General features: G+C 39.6%; 1 protein-coding gene across 1 annotated transcript in view; it reads right to left on the bottom strand.

The window, feature by feature from the left end:
* Positions 1-2,022: 2,022 nt before the first annotated feature.
* grapa (GRB2 related adaptor protein a) overlaps positions 2,023-13,416 on the bottom strand; it is a 28,831-nt gene continuing 17,437 nt past the window's right edge. The window contains exons 4-5 of the mRNA XM_086061805.1: positions 12,794-12,962; positions 2,023-4,537 (exon numbers count right to left, since the gene is read on the bottom strand). Coding sequence (XP_085917931.1) covers positions 4,352-4,537; positions 12,794-12,962 — 355 coding nt within the window. The 3' untranslated portion in view covers positions 2,023-4,351. The remainder of the gene's footprint in view (positions 4,538-12,793; positions 12,963-13,416) is intronic.

Here is a 13,416-nt window from a genome sequence, read left to right as displayed (position 1 = left end):
ACTACTCAAGGCTGCAAGTCAGTCCAACTGGTTTAACAGTTTTCATTGTATTTGGCGTCACATCCCAAGAATTTAAGTGACTCCTCAGCTTTTACACTTTCCCGACTTCCGCCTCTCACTTTGTTACTGTCGCTTGCATGCCTTCTGTTGTTCACCCTCCCTGTTTTTTTTGTTATCTTCTCGTCCCCATTAGATCCTCTTTGTGCTGTCACATTCTGCCATGTGGCATGACACGTCTGCGTGTGTTGCTTTGTGGCGATGTCAGCAATGAAGTACTTCTATACGGCGTCTCCCATCTTGTGTGTGACAGAAAAAATGACGCACAGAAAGAGCATTTGTTTTGTCTCACAAGCTTTGAAGTGACTCAGCAAAAACAAAACAAACTAAAGCACAAATGAAGTAGGAGCTATTTTTGTCTTTTGACTCGTAAGTGCATCCAAACTCGTGAATGTCGGGAATTCTTGAAGAATAGCACAGTTATGGTATATTGTAAGTAAAAAACAAAACAAAAGAGGAAATATAAGACAGAAAATTCATTGATCTGAAGTGATGCAGTCGAGGGGAATTTCCCCATGTGACCTTGTTTCCTTCTCCAGTTGAAATCTGACATCCTGGTGAGAGAAACAGCACCACATTCTTCACATTGCACCAGTCAACTGACAACTAACTGCGTTATCATTCAAAATGGCATCCAGTGCGTGCGTGCGTGTGTGTGTGCCTTTGTTTTGGCTACATTATGGGGCCCATACACCCATTCCCCCCCCACGGTTTAACTACCATTTTGGGAACCGACTTGTCCTTGTAGGGGGACATTTTGGTGGGCTTCACAAGTTCAGACCTCTTTTTGAGGGTCAAGACTTTGTTTTAGAGTTTAGGTTTGAATTTGATTTTGGTTGGAGTTAGGGTAAGGGTTAGGGTTATGTAATCAGTTGTGATGGTTAAGATTAGGGTAAGGGTCTAGGAAATGCATTATGTCAATGAGATGTCCCCACTAAGATACAAAGACAAACTTGTGAAAGTGTGTGTCGGTGTGTGACCCTAAAACATGATCAATTCACTGACTCAAAGAATTACATACATTTAAAGTTGCAAACATACACCTTACAGTGTTCCAACTCAGCCCATGGTAAAATAACTAAACCAATACAAACAATAGGCTGCAGCCAACTCAACAGTTCTTAAAGATCATTCATTCATTCATTGTGGCGGCCGTGGCTCAGGGGGTGTAGAGACTGTCGTTCAGTAACCAGAAGGTCGGCTGTTTAATCCCCGCTATCCCCGAGTCATGTGTCGTTGTGTCCTTGGGCAAGGCACTTCACACACGTTGCCTCCAGTGCTACTCACACTGGTGTATGGAAGGTGTGAATGTTTGGTGGTGGCCGGAGGGGCCGTAGGCGCACACTGGCAGCCACGCTCCCGTCAGCCTGCCCCAGGGCAGCTGTGGCTACTTAAGTAGTTTACCGCCACCACAGTGTGAATGTGTCCAAATGTTGTTCAGTGTTTTTGTATAGCAGTGCCACTTACACCTGGTCTTCTCAGCTTTGCCCCGCCCCTCTTGTATCACAGCCAATCTGATTGTTCCATTGCTTCGGTCCCATGTCTTACGCAGCCGCATCTATGTAACAGTGGGAGCATATTAAGTTGCCAGCCCACTTTTGTATTGTAAGTGCACTCACAAAGACATTCAGAGAACTTTGTGTGACTTTTTTTTTTTTTTTACAGGATTTACATAATAGAATGACTTCCCCCTACAACTTGAAAGCACTGAGTAAAATAAACTTGACCAGTCAGTTTAAGCAGGGAATACACATTGAGAATTGGGTCTAATTGAGACCAAAGGCCCTATTAGGAGAGTAGCTGCCATAATATGTATGTGTATATGAGGTGTGTGCTCTGTTGGTCTTCTGGAGTACACCACACAATAAGACCAGTAAGCACCTACAGTACTTGCTGAATTTATTCCCATCACATGTGGGGTGTCTCATTTTTAAAACATCATGTAAATAAATAAAAAATCCTCTGTATAGACCTGTCTCACTTTATTTTATATTGTATCATATCTATAATACAACAGTCATATTCAACCTTGTGAAAAGAGGAACATCGCTCACTTTATTCAAATGACACACATTTGTCATCAAATAGCTGTGACTCTCTAGCTAATTGCTGAAAAAACATTTATACAATGCTCAATTTTACTTGGGATATGCAAGATTATTGTAAATAGAACATTATATACAAATAAACACCTAGGGCTTTATTTCCGTACACAGTGCGAGTCTTGCGCAAAGAGCGGTCCGTTTGCATGGTAGGGATGTAACAATAGCGGCAACATTGTGATATCATATTGTGATCTTGAAATTGCCACAATATTGTCGGCGTCATGGTATGATATTAAAAGCAGCACTTCTTCACCAAAAACATTTTCAACAAACAAACAGCAAGCTTTTCGCCCGCTTAAGATTAAAACAGCATTGTAATGTAAAGTACATAGACCTTGATACTTTGTGCTATTGAGCCAATAGGAGCACGTGACAATAAAATGACTGTCCAAGCCCATTTCTTTGTCACTGCTGTTATGTGCAAAAACACAATATTACACAATATGATACATTTCTTTCAATATTGAATCTTCTTTTTATAAACTCGTGAGTCTTTATACAGTATTGTGAGTTATTTTTTTATATAGCCAACCTCCCGACAATACCGTGATAATTATTGAAATGGGCATTTGCGCCGTTGTGGGTGTGAACGCGGCTAACTTGCTTTTAAAAAATATAATAATAATAATTCTCATTATAATTATAATTATAGTGTGTTTAATTAATTTCTACAATGATTTGTAAAGTTTGATTCACGCAGTTGTCATGTTTTAGACACATGTGGCCGGAGCGTAGCATCATCAAAATCGCATTCATCCACCCGCACCACAACTTAGACCTGCTTTCCAGCAGGTGTAAATTTTAATTTACTGTAAAAGTAGTGTACGTCTAAAAGAAAACACCCTCTCTCCGTCGATCTGCCAAATTCCCAAACACGCTGAACGAGTTTTGCTGCCGCACAAAAATCAAAACACACATGCTTGCCTACGAAAATAGAGCCCTTAAAGTTTGTTGATTTCTATGTCTGATTTACAGTTCAAACAGTGTACAGTGAACCCCCAGCTGATTTGTGATTCACAACTTTTATGAATCATATCAAGCATTGTGATAGCTGATAGCAGCGTGATTGAAGATTCCGGTGGAAGTCCGACAGGGGCAGGCAACGCTCCTTGTGGGGCGGTGGTCCTTAACTTCTCAAGATGATTCAGAGAAGTTGAGAGAACGGTCCGATCACTTTTAGTAGTGGTGGAAGTTAACAGCTGGTCAACTGGTAATGGCTTACTGTCTATGTATCACTTAGTCAATAAAATAGAAAGTAGCATGGTCTTTTAAATGATGCATAAGGGGTATATTTAGGGTTTAAACAATTAATAGGGGCAATTAAAATATTTTTGAGAAGGTGTCCATTTTTTGGTCCCTAATCCATGTGAATAGCAAGGGTTCACAGTATCAAGCAAATTGGAGTCTTTTCAGTGACCTATTCGCAGGTCACTATCGTACAATGCAATGTGCTCTTCAAGTATGTAGACATGCAGTTAAACATGATATAACTTTTTTCAGCATTAATAGTGCCATTACTCTTCACAAACATTGTGGATACACTGTGCCAAATGGTATGTGGCATTAGGTTATGGCATATGCTTGGGATCCAAATCTCCACGAGTGCATTGTTTTTTTTTGTATAAATTCTACTAAGTATACAGCAGTGACATGGTCCACAGAGTAAAGGGCTGTTTACATCATCACACCAAACACTCCCACACGCACATATAGACACACTCATACGCATGCATTGGAAATCTCATTTTTTTGCACGGCAGACAAGTGCTGTCTATTTTCATACTGCTTGGTCCAAATATTCAAAACACAATAACCATTGTGTCTCTCAACTTGACAACAAATTGATAAGTGGGTGGGCTGATTCATCTGCAGGTTCCTCTAACAATCTTGTTGCATCATCCTTTTGTTTAAATTCCACCAATCCTGATTATTATTAGGCCTGCACGTATTTGATGGTGAGTTTTCCACCATGAACTGATGTAATATTTCTTTATATCTGAAGAATAGATATTGTGCCAGTCACAGCTGATTAGGCAGAGGTTTTGCCCAGGAAGTGATAAGCAGGAGGTTTGTCCATGATTGCATCACTCATCAATCGGCATACCATCTGCTCCAAAGATGACTGGTATCCAAGAGCAGCGGAGCGGTGGAAGTGACGTGGACGAGCAGGCCCACTTATGTGTGTGGGCTCACTGGCAGTGATAAACAGGCTGGACATACTCTGGGGGAAAGTAGCCCACGTGTCCATGGCAACGGCCCCTCCAGCGCAGTGAGTCGGAGCAGTCAATGAGCTCGATGACGTCACCCCGCAGGAAGCGTAGTTGTGAGGGGTGGTGAGGGTTGAAGTCGAAGAGAGCGTGGGCGTGGTGAGGACGCTGCCAAAGAGCAGGAAGTCACAAGCGGAAGGAGAAAGAAGGGAAGATCAGTATTAAACAAAATATGGGTTCTGCTTCTGCACATTTGCAGACATATTAGTTCGTACAGATCCAACTCCAGACATGCATTGTTGTCGATGGCCGTAGTTTAGCAACAAAACAATTGGGTTTCTATATCTGATAGTAAAAACTTCGAATGATTGATGATAAACACACAAATTGTATTTAAACCCTCAACCTCACAAATGTGAGGCAGATATGAGAACCACTAGGTCACCATGCTTAGTGATTTTTAATCAAAGGAAATTACAGCAGTTTAGAAGCAGGGCAACACATTCAAGTAAAAATTCAGTGACTGATGGCCAGGGTTGGGAGGATTACTTTTAAAATGTAATCCATTACAGTTACAAGTTACCTGCTAAAAAATGTAGTTAGTAACGTAATCCAAGTACTATAATATTAAAGTAATGAAACTGGATTACTTTTGGATTACTCCAATATTGAGTATGCTCATGAAGACAAAATAAAAATAAATATCACCACAATATATATTCTATACATTGTGCCCCTGCTATTTGCGGGTGATACAGACCCGGGCAGCCTACAAATAGCAAAAATCCTTGTGTAATTAAAAGCATGTAGGCTATTGATTGATTGATTGATTGGAGACCATATGCTGTTTTCGAACATCAACTGCAAAATGAACTTTTATCCCAGTCACAAGTTTAGCCGTGTATATGTTGTGTATGGTGTTTAAATAGTGAATTGGTGGGAGGAAGATTTGTTATGAATGTATAACTCACATTATGGTTGTAGGCTAGCGGGCTAACTAGCAAGAAGCTACAGCGCATAGCATGCCGCTGGACTCTCAGCTCAAACTATCGCGCTGAGTAAGTTCCAGCGAATACCGGTCGCCATTTCCTCCTCCCGTCCGTGAAGCTTTTTTAAACTGCCCGCGTGTACAGGACGCGACTAGTCAGTTCGTTTGTTCCCACCTCCCCGACATGTAGCAACGGTCCCACTCGCGCGGGCGTGCATGCACTCTCTCTCACTCTGTCCTTCTCTCTCTTACTCTCTCTCACACTCTTTCACACTCTCTCTAATTGTAGAAATTGTAATCCCTTGAAGTAATGCCCATTTTTAATAAATGTACCTGTAATCTAATGACATGTTTTTTCCTGTAACTGTAATTGCAATCTGATTACGTAACGGCGGTACATGTATTCCGTTACTCCCCAAGCCTGCTGATGACTAATAACTCTCTGGACTGACTGATGTATTCTAGTTGAGCGTCAGCCTGTGTGGAGGCTGTAACACGTGCAGCTCACAGTGATCAATATAGATGAGATTGAAATGAAACAGGTAACAGTCACTTTTGCTTTGACTCATGGATTTGATTACCGACAAAGATTTAGACTAAGTACAAAAAGACAACAGGTTAGTCACACCTAGAAACTAAAATGTCATTTGGTGACTCCATCCCGTGTTGAATAATAAATGACAGGACCTGTGAGGTGAGGAAGTTGGAATGGAGACGTAATGGCAGAGAGGGACAGTGTATATATTTAGCGACAAATCAATAGCTTCCTGCTATTTATTCAAGTTGGTTTTCTAACAAAAAAACAACAACATTAAAATCAGGTATATACATGTTCTTTTTTTTTTTTTAACAGCACATACTGTAGCTTTTATCATTGGAGAGTTGCTTGCACAGGATAAATGTCAACACAGAGAGAGAAAGCACAGCTAGCTAAACGTTGAGTACAGAGGAACGTGTGCGATGCTGAGATAAGATCACACACCTACCATACGCTAAAAATAAGACCGGCCTGCCTTCAATAAAATGGACCCCATCGCTTTCTGTCCCACTGTGTTTGTCTTTAAGTGCACAACAAACAAGTCGAGTTTACTTTTCTCCTGGCCGTCAGCCTCCTCTGATCTCTGCAGGCCTGCAAAGTAAAACCGGTTAGCTGGAGAAAAGCGACTATTTTAAGTAGCGCATTTTGAACCTCAATGACCTCTTTGCTGTCAGTTGCACTCCTGCTGAGGAAAGTAGATCTGAACTAATAGCGAGCTTCAAGCCTGGAAAGAATACCAATGCTTGGCATTCAATGTAGCGGTATGTTGCACTCACCCTCACTCAAATATTCAGTGAAGAAATATGAATACAACAATTATCTTAATTCAGTGCAAGCTCCACAATGTGGACAAAATATCACATTAGTTTACTTAAAAAGTTATTTATCATATTGTTCTATGTCTCATGGTAACATTTGAGGGAGGACTGTAACAGTCAGCGCAAGTCTTATATTGCCGTGTTTAGTTGAGTTATTGTCAGGCTTGGGGATACATGTACCGCCGTTACGTAATCAGATTGCAAATTTTTTTAACTGTTATAGGAAAAAACATGTAATCAGTTTACAGGTACATTTATTAAAAATGGGGATTACTTCGAGGGATTACAATTTCTACGATGAGAGAGACTGCGAAAGAGGGCGAGAGAGAGAGAGAAAGACAGAGCGAGAGAGGGCGCGTGCATGCCCGCGCGAGTGCGACCGTTGCTACATGTCGGGGAGGTGGGAACGAACGAACTGACTAGTCGCGTCCTCCACATGCGGGCAGTTTGAAAAAGCTTCACGGACGGGAGCAGGAAATGGCGACCGGTATTCACTGGAACTTACTCGGAGCGAAAGTTTGAGCTAAGAGTCCAGCGGCATGCTACGCGCTGTAGCTTCTTGCTAGCTAGCCCGCTAGCCTACAACCATAATGTCTGTCTGTCTATCTGTCTATCTGTCTATCTGTCTATCTGTCTATCTATCTATCCATCTATCCATTTATCCATCCATTTATCCATCCATCCATCCATCCATCCATCCATCCATCCAACTGTCAGGTGTGGTTTGTTTTTAGTGACAGTTCAAAAACAGCATATGGCCTTCAATCAACCAATCGCCTACATGCTTTTTAATTACACAAGGATTTTTGCTATTTGTAGGCTGCCCGGGTCCCTATCACCCGCAAATAGCAGGGGCACAATGTATAGAATATATATTGTGGTGATATTTATTCTTATTTTGTCTTCATGAGCATACTCAATATTGGAGTAATCCAAAAGTAATCCAGTTACATGACTTTAATATTATGGTACTTGGATCACATTGCTAACTAAATTTTTTAGCAGGTAACTTGTAACTGTAATGGATTACATTTTAAAAGTAACCCTCCCAACCCTGGTTATTGTGCTCTAAACCAGTTTGTTAATTTAGCTTCTTGTCAAAATATAAATATTATATATAAATGTTGATCAAACATGCTCAAGGGGGTATGCAGCATCATTTGCTTTCTAATTGGTTGTCGTCCAACTGGGTGCGGCTTTGTACTTAAATGGAAAATACTTATAAGTGGGGCTTGATAGTGTGGTGATAGATTACGATTAAGATAAGTGAGCATAAAATTGAGATTCATAGGCAGTTTATAATAGTAAACAGAGCAATCGCACGATCTTACTTACATATTGCCGGTCTGGTAGATCAAGTTGTATAGTCAAACAGTACTTTGGACGCATGCTACATTACGTCAGCCTCGACAAGAAAAATGTTTCAATATACTGAACTGCATTTCATCAGTGCCGACCGACAAGAAGCAAACAAGAGATGACTGATATTGTTTGGAAAATTACTGACTTGCATACAGCAAGGAAAAAGAAAAATGCTTCGTTCCAATTTTTTTTAACTAGTTTTCAATTTGTAACCACTTAACACTGCTTCTGCTAAGGTTTGCAGGTGGGTGCAATTTCTCTGTGCAAGCTAGTGAGGAGCAATAATTAAGGAGAAACATGGTTTTGTATCATCTAACACTGCGTACTGTATTGACAGTGGAACAAATACAAGAAAAAAAAAACAATAGTGCATGGGCCCTCGACTCTGTGTTTCCAAATCATGTTTTGCATTAACAGACTTTCTGTTAGACGTGTACACTTAAAGGCTTGAGGATATTAGCAACATGGGGGTGGAGGGGCGGGCATTATGGTGGGTGGGTGAGAAAAGCGAGAAGAAGGAAAAACATTTCCCATCCTGCCATGATGAGATAAGAAGTGGTCTTGTGCTATGTAATGAGCTGATGTGGAATTAGTTTGGAAAGAAGGATGACACAAAACGTATTGTGACTCAAGACTGACTTTCTATAAAAGTCACACCAGATTTAGTTTACATCAGTGATCCTGACCCATTTGCTCCAAACAAAGCTGAATTACTTGTACATAATCATTAATATTATTTAGTGGCTTTAACAGAATGATTTACACACTGTACAGTAGTTATCTCTGCCACATTAGATTTTATTGTCTAGATTATGGAGAGAGAAAAAAACTTTACCAATATGAATAATGGTATTTTGACAGAGATATAATAATAATAATAATAATAATATGTGTTTTTTAAGACATAATTTTTATTTTTATTTTGCCACCATGTCTTGCACAGTGTTTGACACTCTATCATACTATGCAGAGAGACATTAGGTAGGGATATGTTCATATAAAATCATCACATAAAATGATGAGTTTATGTGATGACTTATTGTCAATCACGATCGTTCCTGTGAGACCTGACAAACATGTTTCTTGTTTTGGCACATGCACAGTTGATCAGTTTCGGCACTTGCATGAAAGCTTTGTTGGAAGTGGTTAGTTGCTATAAAACACAATTTGATCCCTCCCTGTTAATAAATTGCAAAGACCTGATGGCGAAGGGCAGATCTTGTTTTAATTCAGGAAAACATGGCACCTTTTAGCATTTAACTCGAAATGCAAAAAAGGAGTGTTTGTAGATGTGGGTTTTTTTTTTCATGAAGACTCTGGTATACTGATGGCAGATCAGCAGATAGTGGCATGAACTATAGTTTGACATAACAGCAGGACAATGTGTCAACAAAGAAAACGAAAAAAATATTTCTCTCTCTCGCTCTCTCTCTCACTCTCTCTCTCATCACTCACAGCTGTTTTCAAACTGCACTTTGTTTCCATCCCTGCTATCGTACATTGTTCAGGCAGGTGTGCCTTTGCACAAGAATTTGTACAAGTAAAACCCGCCTCCGACAAATGAACCCCTGCTATACAATTTGAGTTGGAAAAAAATAGCATAGTTGATATATGGAAAAGTGAATAGGAAGTAAAGAAAAACATTAGGCTTTGAACCTGGTAGTATCATTATAATTGGAACCTGATTGCATTGTTGAAATATGTACTGTGCTGTATATATATTCATAAACACTTGGCTGATGTCCAGGACATCATATGGGATATATTGTGATTTCCTATAACCGCAATTACTAGTTTTGTAACACTTCATAGATTGACATGAGCTTTAATTGATGAATGTTTAACGTTCTGTTGAGTGCCGTGCGCTCAGATTCGAGACTACGTGTGACGATGTAGACAGAACTGCGTGCCAAGCATGTCATGAAATGCTGCTTGTTAATCCCCCACCCCCCAAAAAAGGTGCTAGTAATTGTTAATGTGTGTGTTCATCAAGAAAGTAGAGGCATATAGGAAATTACCTTTTACTATGTGAATATTTAATATTCAAATAGGCACGGAAGTAGAGATGCTTGGAAATGAAGTTGAGTGGGCGTTATGTAGATTTTATTCGATAAATATTGATTCTGAACTGCTCCAGATGGTGCATTTGCCTCAGTTGCATGCTCTTATATTGTGGCTTTGTACAGTACTGATGGTTGTCATAATTACAACGTATAGACACACAGCTTGCCACTACGTGCTGTACCACTGACAAGCTACATTCATTAATTGTTAAACTGTCCTATTCATTTCTACAGAAGTGTGGACCTGCCAATGTGGATTACACAGTTTTGACTGGGCTATGCCGTTCGAACCTGGCTTGGCAGCCATTCGTTGATAAATGTTGATGAAGTCGGTCGAAGGTACTTCAAAGTCGTTCGAATGTTGTTGTGAATGATAAAGTTGTTTTAACGTATTGGTAAAATTGTTCGACCATATTGTTCAAACGTAGGCTAAATGCTAAAAACATTTTTTTTCCATTATACCATGGGGTATTGACTTGCACATGCGAAATTGTGGCGTTACCTCATGGCACTCCCCGTGGCATTATGTTTTTAGCATTTGTTCTATATTTTACCAATGCATTCGAATGGCTTTATTAGTACGTTCGAATGACATAGCCCAGTCAAAACTGTTTACTCCTCGTTGCCTGTACATTTCTCATGATAATAGGCATTTCCCTTTTGATCAATCAGTGTTATACATAGATGTTATTAATTTGCTGCCCTTACAAAAACAAACACAACTACAAAAAGATTAAGTTTCTGGAAAGACATGTCAACAATTAAACAAAGAGAATACAACACACTACACATCTTAATCTTGCCTACTGATTCCTGTTTAATAGGGATTCTCATTTAGTACGATTCAGAATCGATTTTAAATGTCCCAAAATTGATTTTATTTAAATTATTTGATACTGTCTTGCCTTTGTCTGTGTGTGCCTTTATTGGGAGCGCTGTTCATGTTGTACCCGGTTTGGCCACTGAGGGGCAGTGTGGTTCCACGCGGTCTAATACTCTGTTAAGTTGTAGCCACATTAGAGAGTAGAAGGAAAAAGTCACGATCAAGTTATTCCAATAAAAGTTGTTTTTATGCAGTGTGGAGCCGTTCTTTTGAGTGATAAAAGTGCCGCGAGTACCGCGCTAATTAGCATTAGCGAGTCAGACTGGAGTAGATCATTACAATTCCTTGCACATGTATAGATTGAAGAAAAAATCATTGTCAATCAAATCATTTTGAATCAAAATTCGAAAATTGATTCTGAATCAAATCGCAGACCCAAAAATCGGAATCGAATCGTGAGACGTTTAAGTTATTGGAAACTTATTTTCCAGGGTACCAACAAACTAGTGACTTAACATGTTGATTACATTTTCATGACCGTTTCCTTTTATGGTATAAACAAGGGTGCTTCCAGGTCTGAGGTGTCTGTTGAATGGGACTACCTCATTTGGATGATTGACACATGATTGCAACTTTGCTACCACAGCAACCTGTCAATCCAGATGGTTGTGCGTACGAGTGTGGGTTACGTTCAAACTCCACCCTGATGACTATGATTCTAAGGTGTTAACAGTGTACGTCATCAAATTGTTTTGACTTTAGACTTTTGACTGTATTCCGTCCGCTCGGGTGGTTTTCGATACCTTACTGTACATTTTCGTAAAAAAAAAAAAAGAAGAAAAAATCCTATTGAAAAGACACGTTTTTACTGACTCATACATACGTGATTATTAGTATGTGCACTGTTCCTAAACATCATCACTTCCCAGTTTCCCGAGTTGAAATGACTAGCTAGCCATTAGCACTCATTCACCTTATTAACTCTTTTAACATTAATAGTTTGTGCGATCAAATACCTTCCCTTGTAACTGTAGCTGCTGCCACACCTAGGAACACGAAACACGTCTCATACCTTAATAATGACTACACAAATAACATCATGAGAGCATATGGGAACTTTATGATCTTTGTCTATGTCACTGTGATCAACTATAACTTAGATTTACTAATTGTCAAATTAGGGAAATATGAACACACGTTTGCTCGGATGGCAGATGGAAGACAAATGGGGGAACCACACAAAAGGAAAGATTGTTGTGTTAACGGTGTGGTTAACACATTGCATGTGACAATGCAGAATAAATGGAGACACACAAATGAAGGACACAGGGGATTTTTTTTTTTATGTTTATCTACCTAGCACAACTCTTTGAAGATTAAAAACAAAGGTCATCAAAATATTACAAACAGCTCTTGGTATGACGTATGCCACAAGTGTAAACATATTGTTTAATGAATAACTCTGTGACCAAAAATGTTGTGGCCAGTGTATTCTATCAAATTGAACAAAATATTTATGAAAGAGGGACAGTGTAGAGATTTCTGTAGGACATTGATGATATTGGTAAATGCTACTTGATTTATATAGCGCTTTTCCACCTTAAAGCGCTTTACGTTCGACTACTGATGATACCGCATCAGGAGCAACTGGGGGTTCAGTATCTTGCTCAAGGGTACTTCGAACCCACAACCTCTGGGTTGTGAGATGACCACTCTACCACTGAGCCATGCCGCCCCATGCTGATGAAGATGATAAAATGGTATATATATTTTTAGAAAATACAGTATATGTCGAAAAGAAACAATGTTATAAGTAGATGTCACGTGCTCACTCTTGCAAAGTGTTCGGGGTCTCGCAGAAAGACGGTCCTCTCTTTAGCGATGCTGTTACTATGGTAGAACTCCACAAGCTCATTCAGGGAGGAGAAGAGCTCGTCCCACACGTAATACTGACTGCAACGGTCCTGCAGCACCTTGAAATGTTGAACATGGTCCCCGTAACTGTCAGACACACAAAAGCAATCATTAAACAACATGTATCGGGTACTTCAAGGGAAATTTTCATGATTCTATTTTTCAGTCATTTCACCCCTCATGAATCTTTCTTTTTGTCCCATTGCTATCACAACAATATATTTTCATTTAAAGCTATTGTGTTTTTGTCAAACATAGTAATGATGAATAGTTTATATAAAAAACAAACAAACAATGATTGAAAGTAGGTCACCGTCTAACTGCTTTTCAAATTGGCTCATGTTCTGTCTGGAAACAAACAATAACAAGCAGGGACCAACAAGTCAGCCAACATTTTGATGTCATTGAGACATTAAAGGCTGTTGCTAATGGGATCATTTGCAACATCACTAAAGAAACATTTACCGCTACTCTTTATTTGTGAACATTTTATTTGCTTTTAGTGCTAGCAATTTCCCCGACTATCTTTATCAGTAGGAGA

The sequence above is a fragment of the Leptonotus elevatus genome, chromosome 1, assembly GCF_054856555.1.
Source record: "Leptonotus elevatus isolate MCC_2025b chromosome 1, RoL_Lele_1.0, whole genome shotgun sequence".
In the NCBI taxonomy this organism is placed as follows: Eukaryota; Metazoa; Chordata; class Actinopteri; order Syngnathiformes; family Syngnathidae; genus Leptonotus; species Leptonotus elevatus.
Note: the sequence above shows the minus strand (reverse complement) of the source record. Positions and strands in the feature narration are given on the sequence as shown.